General features: G+C 39.4%; 1 protein-coding gene across 5 annotated transcripts in view; it reads right to left on the reverse strand.

Moving 5' to 3' along the window:
* Positions 1-2,428: 2,428 nt before the first annotated feature.
* PSIP1 (PC4 and SFRS1 interacting protein 1) overlaps positions 2,429-18,429 on the reverse strand; it is a 31,462-nt gene continuing 15,461 nt past the window's right edge. For 3 of the 5 annotated variants that reach the window (XM_048502906.1, XM_048502908.1, XM_048502905.1), the window contains exons 10-17: positions 16,300-16,528; positions 15,335-15,450; positions 12,576-12,631; positions 10,229-10,299; positions 7,723-7,824; positions 7,263-7,482; positions 5,400-5,511; positions 2,429-3,169 (exon numbers count right to left, since the gene is read on the reverse strand). In XM_048502906.1, the coding sequence (XP_048358863.1) occupies positions 3,109-3,169; positions 5,400-5,511; positions 7,263-7,482; positions 7,723-7,824; positions 10,229-10,299; positions 12,576-12,631; positions 15,335-15,450; positions 16,300-16,528 (967 nt within the window). In that variant the 3' untranslated portion in view covers positions 2,429-3,108. The remainder of the gene's footprint in view (positions 3,170-5,399; positions 5,512-7,262; positions 7,483-7,722; positions 7,825-10,228; positions 10,300-12,575; positions 12,632-15,334; positions 15,451-16,299; positions 16,529-18,429) is intronic. The other 2 variants (XM_048502907.1, XM_048502909.1) reach the window with 2 other exon arrangements.

An 18,429-nucleotide genomic window follows, 5' to 3' on the forward strand; every position in this document is an offset into this window, starting at 1 on the left:
GGAAAACATGGCACCAAATGCATCCATTTCCTGAAGGGCAGTTGATTGTGTTTCTTAAATTGTATTCTGTGCTTGTCCTGTTGCATCCCAAATACGTTGACCTTCAGTGGTATATTGAGTTTGCCCAATGAACAGTAAATTATAGGGAAAATTACATCCTTAATTCCACGAGTCCCAGGAGCTGCAACAGGACAGCTGGGTATGTTTTCAGTTCAGAATTCTCTTTTGAATGAGTCCTCTGTGCCAAACTCAGTATTGGACCCAGCTGTCACTTTCTAATTAAATTCCTCACACCAGCTGGATATTTGTGTTTTGGCTACTTGTTTAATGCTGTTAGCATTAAAGTGGTCACAGCATCAAAGCTGATGCATTGCCCTTGGAGAATAAATAAGCAAGAAGTACATGTTTTTATTTTTCAGGCCAAGTCAATTAAAATGGCAGGGTCACAAGACTTCGCTTCTAGTGCCCAGTGGTTGTTCATGAGACTGGGCACTCCTTAGTAAAAAAATAAAATCTGATTCGGCACCCAGCTCTAATTGTGGAGTGGACATACAGATCATACTACAGTGCTGGACTTGCAACCAGGTCAGTGGCTTCTTCAATAAGCTACCTGGCTTTGCCCTCTTCTCAGGGCATTGCCTTGATATGCACCAAATTAATACAAATTGTTAGATGTATAAAACATGAAGATGTGCAAATTAGGTTTGAGCCAGCAATATTTGGACAGAATATTTTTGGGGGTGTTGTGGGGTTTCCGGGTTCCAGTAGCATTTTCTCCTGACATTTCGCTTGCATCTGTGGCTGGCATCTTCAGAGGATCTGATAGTAGTCAAGCAAGTGGAGTATATATACCTGTGGAATGTCCGGAGTGGGAGAAAGAACCATTTGCATTGGTTAACAAATGTAAAAGGTGCAATAAGAAGAAGAGTTTGGATTTATATCCCCCCTTTCTCTCCTGCAGGAGACTCAAAGGGACTTACAATCTCCTTGCCCTTCCCCCCTCACAACAAACACCCTGTGAGGTAGGTGGGGCTGAGAGAGCTCCGAGAAGCTGTGACTAGCCCAAGGTCACCCAGCTGGCGTGTGTGGGAGTGTACAGGCTAATCTGAATTCCCCAAATAAGCCTCCACAGCTCAGGTGGCAGAGCTGGGAATCAAACCCGGTTCCTCCAGATTAGATACACGAGCTCTTAACCTCCTACGCCACTGATTGCATGTGTTGAGTGGAATCCACCCATTGTAGCATATGTAACAATGAAATTGCATAATCGGTTAGTAAGGGTATCTGTATAGTAGTTGCCTGGCACTTTAATCCATTTGATTGCTTCCTGCCTGGAGACACCTGTGTATGGCTGGTGTTTACTAACCATTGTCTTGATTCTAGTGTTTTTAAGTAGTGGTAGCCACATTTTGTTCATTTTCATGGTTTCTTCCTTTCTGTTGAAATTGTCCATGTGCTTGTGGATTTGGCTACCATGGTCATACATAACGTGTTGGTGTACAAGACAGAGATACAGTTCACCCTGTATGCCAGCCCTGTGTCCTTTTTCTTATGATCTCGACAAAGAATTTTGGAAAACAGATTCATAAATATTCTGCTAGATGCTGGCAGCATCTTGAGAGGAATACAGTCTTACAGTGCAATGGTGCCACCTGCTGTCTTAGTAATGCTAACATATATACAAGGTAGGCAGGAAAAGGAATGGCAAGTACACTTCATCCTATTTGTATGCCATATTCATGAAACTCTAGATGTGATACATGGTGACCTTCCAAGGCAGCTAAAGCCAGCTTGGCTTTAGCAATTTAACTGCATTCTGCCCCTCCTTAAAACTTAAAAATTGCATACATCAAGGTTTTGGTTTGTATGTAGTACCAAGTGTTTGCGTTTACCCACAGAGGACTTCTGCCTCTGATTGTTATCAAAATCATGACGTACACAATTCTGCCTTTTAATTCTTAAATGGAACATTCTATTATCATTGTAAGCATGATTTCCATAGGGTCATGGAAGAGGCAGGTCCCACTAAAACAATTTCAGAGGTCTAGTATGAAAGGCCTGCAGTGGCGTAGTGCCAAGGGGGTGGGGCACGATGCAATGGATGCACGCTGAGGGCCTGCAATAGGACATGCCTGTGGGCGCACCTTGCAAGCAGATTGTGCAGAACCGCAGAGATACATTGAACTGTATTCACAACAGCCAGCTTTCTAACTTCCAGTTGAGGAGCTCAACTAACACTCCTATACACAAAGTCTTCATTGTACTTACATAAACTCATTGAACAATTACCCTCCTTCTCTTTGCAATTTCATAATCATCACAGAGAATAAGAGAACTGTCACATATACACTTCTGTTCGGTCTGAGAAACAGTACTGGCCATAGCAGTGCTTAGTTTATGAAGTTTTCAATGAACATGTACAAATTTGTTGTTTTTTACATAACTTTAATTCTTTTAAAAACAAAATTGCTTCAAGACAGTGTTTTTTGACTAATGTGCATCAATCTCAATGTCTCAATGGAAACACCAGTTTCCTTAGTATATCTAGAATACCAAAAGCATACCACAGAAAGTCAGAGCATATTAAATTGGCACAATTAGCTTTCAAGAACAAAACTAACTTCTGTATAAAGGACTCACTGATTATACATGTACTGCTGCTACAAAAAGGCTTCCAGCTTCTTACAAAACACAGTGAACAAACACTTTGGCAAACAACAACTCTGAAAACTATGCACAAACAACAGAAAGAAAATATATTTATACAAGTGGAGCAGTTTGGCAACTTTAAAAGAACTTTTTTCCTGTCACTGACCAAAATGAACAGAGAGTACAGGGATAGTCATTAAACATACAAACACTTTTCAGTCTCTAAACTGACTTGGTCTTTACAACTGAACTGCATGTTATGTTAATACTGGGCAAATGTTTTAGGATGTTTAAATACTTTTAAAATAAAGGTTAAAAAGGGGAGTATTTGCAGTTCCCATGAAATTGTACACATTAAAATACTATGGTTATAAAATTTAAAATTTTCAACAACCTAATTCTCAAATTCAAACCCTTATAGTCCTCTTTAATATATGATTTACAGAAATTAGGCTGTATTCATTCACTTTCAGAGGTGGTAACTGTTGTCTTCTCTTGTTCTCTTCCATCACCAGGCATTCTGGAGAAAAAAAAATAGTGGATTATTTTAATTTGATTTTGCCTGATATCTTTTTATATATTAATAAGTGAATTGGGGAATAGTACACCCCAAGAGAAACATAAATACTACATGACCTTGAGCCTACAGCTCCAAAGGTTCCAATTCATGACCTACCAGGTTGTTTTTCCCCACCTTTGTGGGGGTTTAGAAGAACTAGAAACATTTTGCTGGTATGGACTGATGTTTTGCCACCAAACAATGTTGCTGAAAATGCCTCTGACATCACAGGCCACTTTTGATGTGGCAGATGTGCTGCATGTGCATTATCAATTGAAGGGAGGGAGGTGAACTTCCCCAATGTTAACTATTTGAAAAAACTGAATTTTCATAGTGACTCCTCATATGTAATTTCTCATATAAAATGTTTCTGCGGTCTCATGTATATTGGACAAAAGGCCCACAGGCTCACAAGAGTCTCATTTATGAACACTTATCACACTTGAGACTGGCTATAACTTGTCCAGTGTTTGTGGAACATTTTCGTTTGGCTCAGCACCCACCTAATTCCTTGTGATTTGGGGTCCTTGAAATCATGGATGGGGAACTACCTGATGCTTCTCTTCGTTTATGGAAACTGGAAAGTTACTTCATTCATAGACTTTGCACAGTTTCTCCAGGAGGACTGAATTCTTATCTGGATCTTTCCTGGTTTTGTGAGCTAATTGGCTGCACCTGTTTAATAACTTCAGCAGTCTATTAGAGTGTGCTCCCTGGGGGAACGCCAAGGACCTTTGTATAATGGATGTGCTTTAGTACTCCCTGTGGAGGATTACTGATAGTTGGCGAGGCCTTAGCACTGAAGCTTGCCTCCACCTCTACAGGAAGTCCTTTGGGCTCACAGGAAACTTGTCAGTTTGGTTATTTTTTACAGTTTTCTCATACTGACGGGACACACTTTGCTGTCTTAGGGAAGTATACTTAGTTTATCACGTTTACCTTAGTTTATCCAAGCACAATCCAGCTGCAATCCAGAAACAAATCCCACTAAACATGATGTGTGGCTAGTTCAGGGGTAGGGAACCTGCGGCTCGAGAGCCGCATGCGGCTCTTCTGCCCTTGCACTGTGGCTCCATGAGCCGCGCCGCCGGCCCCATCCATGCCCGCCCTGCAGGCAGCAGGGCAGGTGCACCAACTGCCCACGCCGGCTGGGCCGCGCCGCGGGCTTCCCCTCTTGCCCGCCCCATTGGAGCGGGGCGGGCGCTTTCCCGGCAGCCGGCAAAGCTGAGCCGCCGGCTTCATCCTTGCCCGCCCTGCAGACAGCAGGGCGGGTGCACCAATTGCCCATGGCCGGCTGGGCCGCGCCACGGACTTCCCCTCTCGCCCACCCCATTGGAGCGGGGTCAGGTGTATTCCCAGCGGCCGCCGAGGCCGAGCAGCCAGCTTCATCCTTGCCCGCCCTGCAGGCAGCAGGGCGGGCGCACCAACTGCCCGCGGCCGGCTGGGCCACACTGCGGGCTTCCCCTCTCGCCCGCCCCATTGGAGCGGGGCGGGCGCTTTCCCGGCGGCCGGCAAGGCCGAGCTGCTGGCCCCATCCTTGCCCGCCCTGCAGACAGCAGGGCGGACGCATCCATGTGCTTCTCAGAATGAGTGGAGTAAAAGGTAAAAAACCCCCAATATATACAGTGTTATCTTTATTTTAAATGTCAAAAATTATTTGCGGCTCCAAGTGTTTTCTTTTCCCGTGGAAAATGGGTCCAAATGGCTCTTTGAGTATTAAAGGTTCCCTACCCCTGGGCTAGTTCTTTATCACATGCTAAATACCAGGCCTCAAAAACCATACAAATTTAGTTAGTTCTCCTCTATTCTTGAAATGGACACTACAACAGCCAAACATTCAACTTTCAAATACCACCTTGGTACATCATGTAAAGAACAGTTGTTAGAATATTAAAATCACTATTCATTTGTTTAGCGAGAACAACAGAAAATAGTGAAATGCACGAAATAGGCCAGTTTGTCAGTTCAGGTGAATGGATTTAACATTAAAATATTGATTTTGGTGATCCAAGATCATATGACACTGAAATATCATTTACTTGAACACTGAACATAACTGGGCACTTTCTGTTCCCCCATAAATAACATAAAAAACCTTTCAAAAACTTCCCTTAGCCCTTATAAAACTGGTTTCAGAGGGCCAATGAAGAACAACGCATTTCTTATTGCTTCTTTTATTGCCACTCCTTACTTTTTCTTATTGCCTGCGTCAAGCTTCTCTCTTTTTTCCTCTGTGCCACCTCCATTCTGTTGTGACTGGTTTGCATCTTGAACATCAGAACCACCATTAACTATTTTTGTGCCTTTAAAATAGAAAAACCAATTTCTCATTTAAAAAAAACCAGAATAGTACTAAACATGAGTTCTGAAACAGTTTTTTACTGATTACCAAGTAATATAGCCCAGCAGACTGCATTTTTAACTAACTCATTAGTGGTCTTTTCTGTAAGAACAGCTTACTACACATTTTCTCAGTGATCTAACATTGTCTATTTGAAATATTCTCTGTGAAATTATTCCTCACACCTGGTGGGCCACTGCGAGTAGCAGAATGCTGGACTAGATGGACTCTGGTCTGATCCAGCAGGCTAGTTCTTGTGTTCTTGTGTCTCTTCAATTGCATTCATTCTACAAGCTACTGCTGAAAATGTAGTATTTCTGATGGTGATTGAATGTCATCCATGATGCAGACAAACAACCCTCTCCTTTTTTTCTCTTTTGTACAGGCAGTTTAGTGTCACCAAGCAGTTATATTTTGAAGTGGCAATTCAAAAATGTCTTAACCTCCATTTCCACTACTGAGAACTACCAACCCAAAATGGAAGCCAAAACTACTACTGGAGCAGGCACCTTTACCTGAAGCAACAGAAACATATAGCGCCCCCTCCCCCACATTTTTTGGCCAAATTAGAGCTTCAGTAATTATTGCAAAGGCCCAATTACATGCAGCAATTATTCTTTACTCTTTTTAATCACCCCACTGTCTCAATGTTCTATTGCTGATGCAATCACCTCACACTTCAAAATTGTTCTTTGAAAATTAACATGAGTTCTATGTGACATAGACAAAGCTGATCTAATCCACTCTGCTTCTTTGTATCTCTGCCTCAATATTACATTACTAGTTTGCTATGACAAAGAGGGAAAAAATCCTTTTGAAAATGGAAGAGGAAGGAAAATGGGAAAATGGGTGAAGAGGTGGCTGGGCAGCTACAAGAGGGCATGGATAAAGGCCAGGTATTTGGTGAGATGGACAAATAAAGACTGCTTCAGCATGATTGCATACTCAAGGGAAGTTGGCTTGGAGAAAGTTTTCTTTAAAAAACTGTGGTAAGGTAACCCCCCCCCCCCATACACAAGGTTATACATAAATGTAAATAGCACAGTAGAAACAGTATTTTATGGCAGTGAAAAAGCAATGACACAGAAATGTGAACAGAAACGACATGAAAATACAATCATGTGCAGGAGACACACACACACGACTCTGGATGTCCTTTTGCTGCAGTAGATTGGCAGCTTTGAAATCTGTTTATCACTTCGGAGGCGAGATAAGACTGCAAAAACAATCCCCCACCCCAAAAGAAAAAACCCTGCAAGGAACGATCTGAAAAGCTACCTCTCACAAAGGTTTGCATATTTTCTACCCATTCATGGGACACAGAATGATCCTATCTTCCTCCCCTGCACTAGAAACTAGTATCTGATCTGCTGCATGATTAGATGTCCTTATGTTACTTCTGTCTACACTGAGGGTTCAATTTCTGCATCCTGTATTCAGGTAGAAACAATGATTTAAACCAAGTTTCAAAGCTCATTTTCAGTTAAAAGGAATTAACTGTAAAAGTTAAATAATGTTCCCATTAATCTGTTTTTGGCAAAACAAAGTGTGCCCAACTTGTGGCGAGACATAATGGGACAGAATTTTTAAACATAGACCTGTATAGCTGGTCAACGTAGCACTTCATACTGAATTCAGACACCTAAATCTTATCCTAATTGGAAGTTAATATATATAGACACAATTAAATAGTCCTCAGGACACTTCACATACCTGTTTGCTCTTTATCCTTTTCGGTTTTCTTGTTTGGCCCTTTCTTCCACTGTTCTTTGGTTTTGTTTGCTTCCTCATGTTGCTTCTGCTCAGCAAGGGACTTATTCAGCACTTGTGAAAGAACAGAGTCTCCTTCTCCAACAAGAAACATGGTCTTGAATTTGTTATAGAGCATAGTGGACTTCTCCATGATAACTTGGCTGACCTTGAATTTTCGTATCTGAAGAAATATTTGGAAAAAAAGGAGACGCATCTATTTCTGCTACAGGACCCGAGATGCTCAAAACCATTCAATAGTTAGTGAAATAATCTATTCTATTTCAAATTATAGTTTCACATTCAGAACACGGAATTCCAGTTTTGCAAAGAGTAAGTTTTATAATTCAAGATTCATGAACAATAAGGGTGAAATACAAATTAAACTTCTATATTGCTTTAAGAACAGAACTGCTAATCTTACTTTCTTGAGGGTCAAAATCATCTCTGTGTGCTTCTGAGCTTGCTGCATTGTTACTTGAAGTGAAGCAAGTTCATCCAAAGCCTCAATGCACCTGTTTACATCCTGAATACAACAGAACCCAAAAATTTAATCTTGCACAAAAAACCCTGAAGCCTAATTTAAAAAAATTAATCCAATGTATCCAAAACCCTGACAACAAACATGGTACTTTACTACAGTGAAACGTGGGCTTGCAAGTATTAACAGAAATAAAGTATCCCGCATGTGGGTCAAATGGATCTCCCTCAAGTTGGTCACAGAAATTTTAAAAATCAGAAGCTGAACTAAGAATCACTCCAGCTGCACAAGAAAAAACTCTTTAACATTTTATTTCCCTTTAGCAAACAGGAATATAAGAAAATGAGAGAAGATACTGGAGGTGGGGGACGTATTATGACCCAGTAAAGATACAATATTAGGACTGAATTGATCCCGCCATTTTAAAATATAAAACTGACAAAAATATGTAACAATTATTTATTTCGGCATCATTATGCCCCTTCTCCAAATGTATCTGAAGTGGCTTACAGAAAAATACCAAAAACAATTTTAAATTTTTTAATAAAGATAATGAATATCTCTTGGGCTGGTTCTGATCCATGTGGCTGTCTAACACAGGCAGATATGGTCTTGCTTTTTAGCTCACTGTCTGGCCACACCCAAGTTCAGGATTTTCAAGCAACGGAGAAAACCCCTGTTGGTGCTAGGGGATATGAACTGTGAATACATGTAACAGAACTTATAGACAGAATAAAAATTTCAAGAACAGCACGTGGCAGTATTTGACAAGCACCAACTTTTTACTACTCTTTTCTTCAGATGTAATACATAATAAAAACTTGGACATGCCCTTTCCAGAAATTCTCTTTGGCCAATCTAGGCTGATTTTCAGATGTCTGTAATGATTTGAGAGTGCTGCAGACCACTCATCGCCTAGGCATGGGTACCACAGTACTGTTTCCCTGCCAGAATCTTTGTGTAAACATTTACAAAAAAAATCAGATCAGGGTACCTAGTTGACAGGTGTCAGCAATAATGGACATGAGCTGAAACCTCTGGAGCAGGCTGCAAAAACTTGCAAATATTCAATCAGCAAAATAACTGTGATATCAAAATAACTCATATGCTTAACTGATATCATATTTACTTAGGAAGACAACAACCCTGAATGGAAGACAATCCCCTAAAGCACAGAACATGTTTATTGGGTGTTATTATAACTTGTATACAAATTTAAGACAACCCCCCTTTTCAGATGGAACACCTAAAATCCTAGTCATGTTTTTGAGTAAATACTGTATTATTCAACATGAATTCTGCAAACAATTATATTGAAAACAAGTTTAATAATCCACACGAGAAAGATTTTATTGGCTAGAATCTGTACCACTATTCTGGGATGCACAGATTTCCCCCCTCTTGCGGTATTAATGGTAGAAATGCAAAGGCCTAGAAGAATGCTGGAAAAGGTTAGGATCTATCCCCCCCGCCCCTCAAAAAAAAATCTTTTTCATTTTTTCAACCAGAAATTTGGAAACTTTGCAGAGTGCTGAAAAAACACAATATTTTCTCTTTTAAAAGGAATGAAAAGTCTGAGGACTCTGTCCCATTTTTCTAATGAAAAAATTGAGAAATTTTGGAGGATGCTGAACGAATTCCTGATTCTACCCCCTTTGGAATGAGTGCAAGACAAGGTTTTCTTCAAAGTATATTTGATCTTCTTTATATAAGACAAATCTACAGTATCATAATGATAATTCCTAGTTCAACTCTAGGCATAGTCACCAATTTCAATAACACTTTTGTTTAAATGTAAATAAATCAGTGGATCTAGGCTGGGAGAGCTGCATGGGATGGTATTTTAGTTTTCGCAAATGTATCTTTTCTCTTAAAGGCGGCACTAAGAAAAATACAATGGGAGATCTTTTTCTACTTCAATATGACTTATTATGCAGTAATACACATGTAAAATATTCAGAGGAACTTGTCTGCAAAAATATGATAGTTTTCAACATGAATGAGTCCTTGAGATTAAATGTGGGAAAGTCTTTAGCTACAAGTCTGGAAATAAATTCTTTTCAGCCAGTAACAACTCTACTTTTAGCCTTTAATTCTAAGAATTGTGGTAGATGATTTTCTTAGAAAAGCCCTGTTTTCAATCAAGCAGATATATTTAAAAGTTTGCAAAAATAAAACTTATTAACTATCATAAGTCACATTTAATACTAGCTGGCAATTCACCAGACAAACTTTAAAGTCCTCTTCAGGTGTTGATGAAAAGGGTTATCTCAAATGTATTTTAGGCAAAAACAGCTTTAGTTCATATCTCATAAGACACAACAATCCCTGAAGCAATCACAAAACATCATCTTCAGGTAAAATCACAAACGTTTTCGAAGTTACAATTAATAGGAAATGTAAGACTCTCTCTCTATCAATATACTCATGGATGTAATTTAATACTCACAAGATGGTCAATTTTGAGTGAATTTTTTATTTCTGCATGTATCCTTTGAAGACGAGAATCCATTGATGTTTCTAAAATAGCAAAATAATACCTTTAAGGATAGTTAATTTAAATTAGAAGAAAAATTTAAACACCTCTGAGTGACAAAGTAAAATATAGCATAATTGATAATTTAAAATAGGTCTTTAGCAACAAAGTAAAACAAGAATCTCATGGCACCTTAAAAATTACCATAATTTTTCCAGTACAAGCTGTCATGAGTCAGAGCTCACTTCTTCAGATGCACAAGAGAATAACATCTGTTATGCTGCTGTTTTTATATTTGCAACAGAAAGGCGGGGAAAAAACAGATGCTTTAAAGAGAGAACAAGATCCAATGAAAGACTAATGGAAGATCAGTTAGTTCAGCTTCTTAATGTATCAGTTTGTCTTGTACTAGATTTCAGATTAATCCTACTTTGCCTTATGTAACAATAGGTAATAGCTTACATTTACTCTGAATTTGTTTGCTTATTATTGAATCTTGCTTTAAATTGGTCTCTCTGTATCATTTCTTCTGCCTGCCACCAGCTAGTCTACTGCAAGTATAAAACATCAGCCTAATGGATCGACACTTCAATACATGTGATGAAGCAAGGCCTGGTGTGCAGAAGCTTATGATAAAATGCAGTTTGTTAATTTTTAAGATGTCATTAGTCTGTGTTCTACAGGGGGAATTGAAAAGCTAGAAACATTAATAATCCTGACAATATAAAGTTATTTGGATTGACTCTATAAAGGAACCACGACCCTCAGTTGGCAAGACCTAAGCAAGGCTGTTACCAACAGAACATTTTGAAAGACCTGATTCATAGGGTGCCATGACACTTACACACACACAAAAGAAGACTAGTAGTCAGATGTTAAATATATGGCAGAAACACTCTCATAAAAAAATTATAATAATAACCAGCAATTTTTGTAGCAAACCACTCAAAAGACAAATTATATTAGACTAGCAGCAAAGCCCATTGTGGGGGAGATGCAATGGGCACTAGCAAACGGTTGAGGGGAAGCATCTCCCCCTGTAATGGGCTTTACTGGGGTTGGAGTGGTGGCCACCCCATCCTTCCTCACAATGCGCCATTCATCTAGGTCTGGCTCGGGGTGGGGAGGATACAGGAGGGTGAAGGAGTGGTTTTGGTGGGAGGGCGGCAAGGTGAGTGTTGGGGTGGAGGGAGGGTTGAATGGTGTGGCCACGGGTGGGGGAGGGTGACAAGGAGTGGGTGGGGGTTGGAGAGGATGGCAAGGGATGGATGGGAGTTTGAAAGGGTGGAAGGGATGGCTAGGGGTTGGGGAAGGTGGCAAGGAGTGGAGGGAGGGTGGCAAGGGGGTGAGGGAGTGTTTTGCCAGGCAAGGTCCGGTGTGGCTGGGGGTCAGGATGGAAGGGGCTGGCTGGCTGGCTGGCTTTGAAGGGTGGGTGAAGTAAAGGCTTAACTGGGCACTAGTATGCCTGGCTGGCCAATGGGGTGCACAACACCCAGGGCTTTTGTCCCTGTGGGTTCGTGGTCGTTTCATTTGAACCCTTAGCCAATTATATATTGTAGATGATGTGTGCCCATGGGGAATGAATGTCCTAGGGTTTTCAAAGTGTTTTTTCTATGTCACTCACACATCAAGAGAGACACAGAAAAACATTTCAATGTATGAAATGGTTACTGTGGTGACGTTTCCACCAGCGGCCATCAAAAGAGATGTTCACTATTTTTTCTTTCTAAATAAAAGGATATAATAAGCACCAACTAATATTTGTTCCCTTAATTATTCCCCATGTTGTAGAGCCACCAGGAATAAACATTCCTCAAAAATCCTTTATCTCCTTTTAATAGTGAGTACAAGCTTATAAGGCGAAGGAGGGCCTACATGGCCCTAATGAAAATAGGGTGGGATTCAAATGTTTCTTCAAACAAAATTTTACTCATTCAGCCTTTTCACTCAGAAGCCCTAACACATTCTGTCATGCTCACACAGAGCTTTAACTCTCTTTGACTACAGTGTTAACACTCCCAGTCCTTTCACTCTAAAATCCTGTCACCTTCTGCCAGTTCAGCATGGCCTTCACACACGCACACTCTAGAATCAACCAGTCATATCACTCTCTCATCCCCCACTCACCCCACTTTTTATCCACCTCAGCTATTAGTTTAAATTCACACATAAACTTTTCTAATGCTATACTTGTTCCAAGGACCCTGAAATGATGGTATTATCTTCTGTATGATAATACTCAGGTGCAGATTGGTAAGAACTTGTTAACTGTCTAAATACAATTTCAAAGTGAAATAAAGAGCAAGTTTGCAATACTGACCTCGCTTTTTCTCCATCTTCTTAGCTTCTGGTTTCTTGCTTTCTTCTTTGCTTTGTCTATCAAAAGCACACAGTTTAAATCAGATCCTAGTTTATAATTACGAACATAAAATGGTAAGATGCCAAACATGACAATTAACATGACATCTCAAAACAGACTTGCATGCTGACAGTCTGAATAACATAGGCAGTAAGGATTATGATACAGAATACACAGATCAGGTTACATGGATAATTTTAAACATTGTTCGGCAGCAGTGCAAAATTCCTACCCTGCCCCAATACTAGGTATGTACATTCAAAATGGAAACTTAGACCAAGAAAATACACAAAGACCAAAAAGTGGAGACAGAACTACTTGCCTCAAGGCCCTTTCAGTTATCTGGCTCACTGATCTCCCACCATCTTTTGCCACCCTGTCTAAAATGGAAGAAATGCCATACTCTCTCACTACTCTGTACACTATCGCAGCCCCTCAATGATTATAACAAACAACCCCCCAATTATAACCAATTGAAATAGTAACTGAGTGCTCCCCAAACTGATGATGCCTTATGTATCCCACCTTTATAGAAATAACCTGTTGCAGTAGTTTTCATTTTAAATATCTGTTGCTGCCTCAACAGTAGCCACTCCACAGTCTGGGTCCAGCAAAACTACTCCAGATGCCTAGCCCTTACTGCTACTTAAATCTACTTTATCTACTGTAGTTTGACTATGGCTGTCATTACAAGTACTTAGTAATGCTGCTATCAGAAATGGCAACCCAGAAACTTGCAAATCTGTTTCAGTGTACCACACTTCCATTATAAAAATCTTCCAACTGGACAAACCCAACAGGAGATTCAAAAGGCAAATGGAAGAATTATTCCTGAAAATATGTCCAAGTAACAAGGACAAAGTGTGTGACCGTAATCTTTCAAAATTCCTTCCGAATACCTTGTTCATATCATATTTAATTGATTGGCCGCCTGTGGTACATGATACCCACTCTAGTAGCACAATCTAGATTGCCAAGGTTGATGGGGTGGTCTATCCTACCATCAAATTTGGAGTGGGCCTTTTTAGATCTCAAATTATTTTAACTTTCTATTTTTAAATCTGATTTTTTTCACACAAATCAGACTGTGAAATAAAGAGGGAGAGCCTATTTTAAAAAGACATGGATCTTTTGCCTTCTTTTATTATAAAGATGGCAAGTGAAATCTGACAATTATACAGTACATTGAATTGTTATACAATATGACAATTTAAAAATAAACATACCACGAAACTATCACGTTGTTTCTTCCCGTATATTTATTTTGGTTTTAAATTTAAGTTGTTATACTACATTCTTTCACTGATTCTGCATATGAAATAAATAGGCATAGACATTTGAGGTATAACTTGGGACTCTCCATACTTTTCAGTTAGGATCTTGTCCATTTTCACCATTTACAATATTTTACTTCTAAAAGTAAATGATTTTGTTCCACTTCCATTTTTTTTGCAATTAGGAGTTGGGTTGTTGTTAATTTACAATACCGCTAATTGCCTTTTGCTCTGAGGGATTGTTTTATAGTTTAAAACTCCCAATGAAATTAATGTGGGTTGTAAGGAAATGTAACAACCTTGTTATTTTACTGATATGATATCTGATTGGTGGTTGAAAGCATTGTGTCTTGACATATTACAGCCAGGTATGAAAATAGGAGCCAGTTTTTCCACATTTCTTCCAGTAAGATAGGGTGTTGATTAACTAATAAAATGCTGTAGCCTACCTGGGGTTAGGGTACTGTTAATTATATACTTAGATCTTTAATTCTAAGCCACTACACCATGCTGGCAGGAGTCTATCTGTGACACCTATATAAGAAAAGAAAAACTGCAAAGGGGGCTTGTTGGAAGATCTCACCAAGACTAGTATTATTGGTAAATTGAATGGATACAAATCCTTCCCAGCTTTCTGAGTCTAGCCGTGCAGCATCAGTGTGGGGAGCAGGCCCATAGGGGAGTATGGCATGAAGACCCTCAAAGCTCATAGCTTTTAGAATAAACTATGCTAAGTTGGCTAGACTCATGGTCTGACTCAGAAGAAGGCAACTTCAGATGTTCACATCTGCAATACTGTGAACACTTATTTGGGAATAATTCCAGAAGGGTAGCTATGTTATAATCTATACCAGCAAAATAAAACAGGAGGCTAATGGCACTTTCAAGGCTAACAAGCTTTATGCCACCATAAGCTTCCATGAGTCCTCCAACTAGTTTGACTTCTATAACTGGCTATATTTCTCATTCATTTGCTATACTGGTTTTACATTGTCAGAATTAAATTTTGGTTTGACCAGTAAGTGTTTGCCACATCAGGTTTTTATTTAGTTCAACTTTTATTCTAAATTGGCTACTTGTACTTTTATTCTTCCATTGTGATTCTGTCTTCAAAGACTTGTGGGAATTTGGATTCTGTCTGGTTCAGGAAAGAGGTGTGACCTGGGTTTTGTTGTCGTTTAGGATTTGCTGGAAGGAGCTTCATTTTCCATTTTTTTCTAATTAACTACTGAATAATTCATATGAAATGCGTTTTTTTAAAATTAACTAACACAGTTACAGTTAAAGAAGAACTGTAAGACAGTCGTGTACATAACATTTTTCAAAAGACCAAATGCTGGCAAAGCTACAACCAGGTAAAATATGAAGACGTAGCCCTTCACTTAATACCACCTTAGTCACATAATAACTGTTAAATAACTGCACAATTACTGAAGTTATACTCACAACTCTGTTTCCATTTGCTCTTCCTGCTTACGTTTTCTTTCTGCGGCTTCACGCTCATGTTGAGCTTTTAAAATATTCCTTCTATAAGTCCCTTGAACATTTCTTCCTTTTTTCTTCTAGTTCATTATGGTTTTGAATGGAAGAGAAAATAGTATTTTAGACACTTAAGTCAACTACATGTAAGGAGCTGAAGACTTATGAATACCTATGAGCAAGAGTTTAATCCTTCATTGTGCGATATTTATTGTTCAATAGTATTGTGAGAGACATGCATAAGGAAACAAAAATGTAATCTAATATGAAAGTAACAAGCAAACTAAAATGTCACATAACTTTCTTTTTAAAGATGTTAGAAAACATTCCCCAGTCAAGATACCTTTTAGCAATTTTGATCAATCAATGGTACTGATGGCACATGGGAAAACATGTTGAAAGCAGTATAAAGCTTTCAGAATTAAGCAGGGAAAAAATATAGTGCAATCTCAAGCACTATGTATTTTGCATTCTTGGTGCCACTACTGCATTGGTTTTCAAACTTTTACTTCAATATGTTGAAATCAAATTCCCAAAGGTTCAACATCATGAAGTACCTCAGAATGCATATTCAAAAATGTGATTTATACAACACACGCAGACAACTTTGCTCCCGAAATCCATGAGAGTAGACTCAGCTGAAGCATAGTGTTTGACAGTATCATAGCTCGTCTGCTGAGCTCTAGTGCTCCCCCTCATACCTCCTCAAGGACATGGGAGTTTTGATTAAGCTCCGCTCTGCTATTATGACTGCAAACACTCCAATCAAGATGTAGTTATTTCAAACACTGACAAATTTCTGATTAAAGTTGACTGAGATGTCTGAATGAAGACTGTGTTCCAGATGCAGTAATTTAATATAGCTTCACATGCCTACAACTGTACAGATTTTCCTCCTTAACTGAAACACACGCAAACAGAACAATACATACTTTATTTCCTTCCTGCTCTTCGCCATCTTCTTCAGAATCAGAGGCAGATGCTGATCCCACTTTAGTGGCATTTTTCCTTTTTGTCTCAACTTCCTTTTTGCCCTCTTTTTTGTCCACTTCTTTTCTTAGTTTTTCTTCTTCCCTATTACTTTCCTCATCCCTTTTCTGCTGTTTTTTGGGTGGTTTTTCTTCAGCTCCCTTTCTTTTATTCTTATCTTCTTCATGAACACTAAAATAATCCCAAAAAATATGATTTATTTTCCCTGGAAGCCAGTCTCAAATCTCTTCTTTGCAATGTGAAAAAACTCATAAATGTAAATAAATAAATGCTTTTAAGAGAGTCGTTACCCACATAGTTAAAAGTCGGTTCATACAGCTGGCAGCACCTCTGCTCACCCTATGCAGACCCTCTCCAGGAAAGCATGGGGCTGCTGGTTAACATGTTAGCCAGCCGAGGAGGGACTGCACCACGAGTTGTTACGAACTGGAATCGTAACGTAAGAGCTGTATGAACAAACCTCATGATGTGTGTTATTACTGGTTCTCAAAATTGGACCTTGGGAACTGGGCAAGTTGCATACAGTCCACACTTGTAAGCACACTTTTATTCAACTGGAACCTCATTACAATTCCTGCTGGGTAGAAAATACACACAATCCTGCAGATGATTATATGCAGGAAACCAGTTGGATGAAAGAACCCTATAGTCTTTCTCATGAAAAGATGACAATGTGGTCGTGCATGCTGCTGTGGAGGTTTCAGAAGCTCACCGACTGCATCGTAAAGGAGTGCAGGTTCTCTTTTAAGATAAAAGAATCTTACTTACATGCAGGCTTTGTCAAAACCACTATTGTCTGCGCCAGTAAACATAGCACATTGATTTAAAAAAGCATTTTTATGGCTCTGGATGGCTATTAGTAACACTTTCACTTTTCCATAGTTGCACCCGCCATTTTGTTTCCTGCAGCAGCAGAGTCTACAACATGCTGGGCGCAATTGTAGAAAAGCAAAAGTGTTGCTAATAACTGTCCAGAGCCAGAAAAATGCTTTTCAAATCAATATACTATGTTTATTGGTGCAGACAATACTAGCTTTGACAAAGCTGGCGTGTAAGTAAGATTCTTTAATCTTAAAAGAGAATGGGGGGGGGGGAGGAAGTTGTGGCGTTTGATCCCTCACCTCCTGTCATCTTTTCATGAGAAAGAGTAGAGTCACTGCAGCAACTCTTAAAAACTAGGGATAGGCAAAAAAGGAATATTTCTTTTTGCTGTTTCTGTTGGGTTCCATGAGAAACAAATCTGGTTATACTTTTGTTTTCTAGCCAAATAGGATGAAATTACTATAGGTTTTGCTGCTGTTCAGTTCTTCTTTTAAGTGCCAGTACTCATATATATAAAAGGTTGCACCGAATTCCACCCATTTCCCCCTCAGGACTTGAAAAGGGGCTGAGTACTGCAAGGACAAAAAGAGTGCTGCTATCCAAGGAATCTCCCCGTTTCAGACCAACAGGAGAATTAGAGGTACTAAAATTCTCACTTGTACAGTAAGTAAAATGAGATATGGTGTGAGCTTTTACACCTTTCCAGGAAAGATCCCCAGATGGGGGATTAGGCACAGTCTATTTCTGAACAACAATAAAGCACACGAGTGAGGGGAGCCAGAGTCTTTCTCTTATTCCTTACCTCTTTGTGTTCTGGAGATTAAAACATTTTTTTTCTCTCAGCTAGGTTTCAATAGCAGAAGATAACTGGGCTGGGAGAAAAAAGTTATCAGTGACTGCAATAAGACATAGAACAGGACGTGGCTTAGCTCCCTTCACACCTTTGCTCCATGCTGTTTAAAAATAGATCCCCTATCTGTTGCTTTACAAATGTACACACACATAAACAATGGGAGGTCTCCTGTCTCCCTTCTAAAGCTCATAGCTTAAAACACCTTTTCCCTTATAGCACCTCAATGAAAGGGCACGTAGACTTTTTTTTTTAAAAAAGCTGAGAAGTAGTAGATAGAATGCTGTGTTAATATGTAACTGTCAATTTAAAAAAGCTTTGGACACAGCTACCGTGGAGAAACCTACAATTTGGAGGGTCTGCTGCTACTGTCTCAGCAGCTGCAAGAGCACGAGGAAAT

This window comes from Sphaerodactylus townsendi, linkage group LG07, assembly GCF_021028975.2.
Source record: "Sphaerodactylus townsendi isolate TG3544 linkage group LG07, MPM_Stown_v2.3, whole genome shotgun sequence".
Lineage (NCBI taxonomy): Eukaryota > Metazoa > Chordata > Lepidosauria > Squamata > Sphaerodactylidae > Sphaerodactylus > Sphaerodactylus townsendi.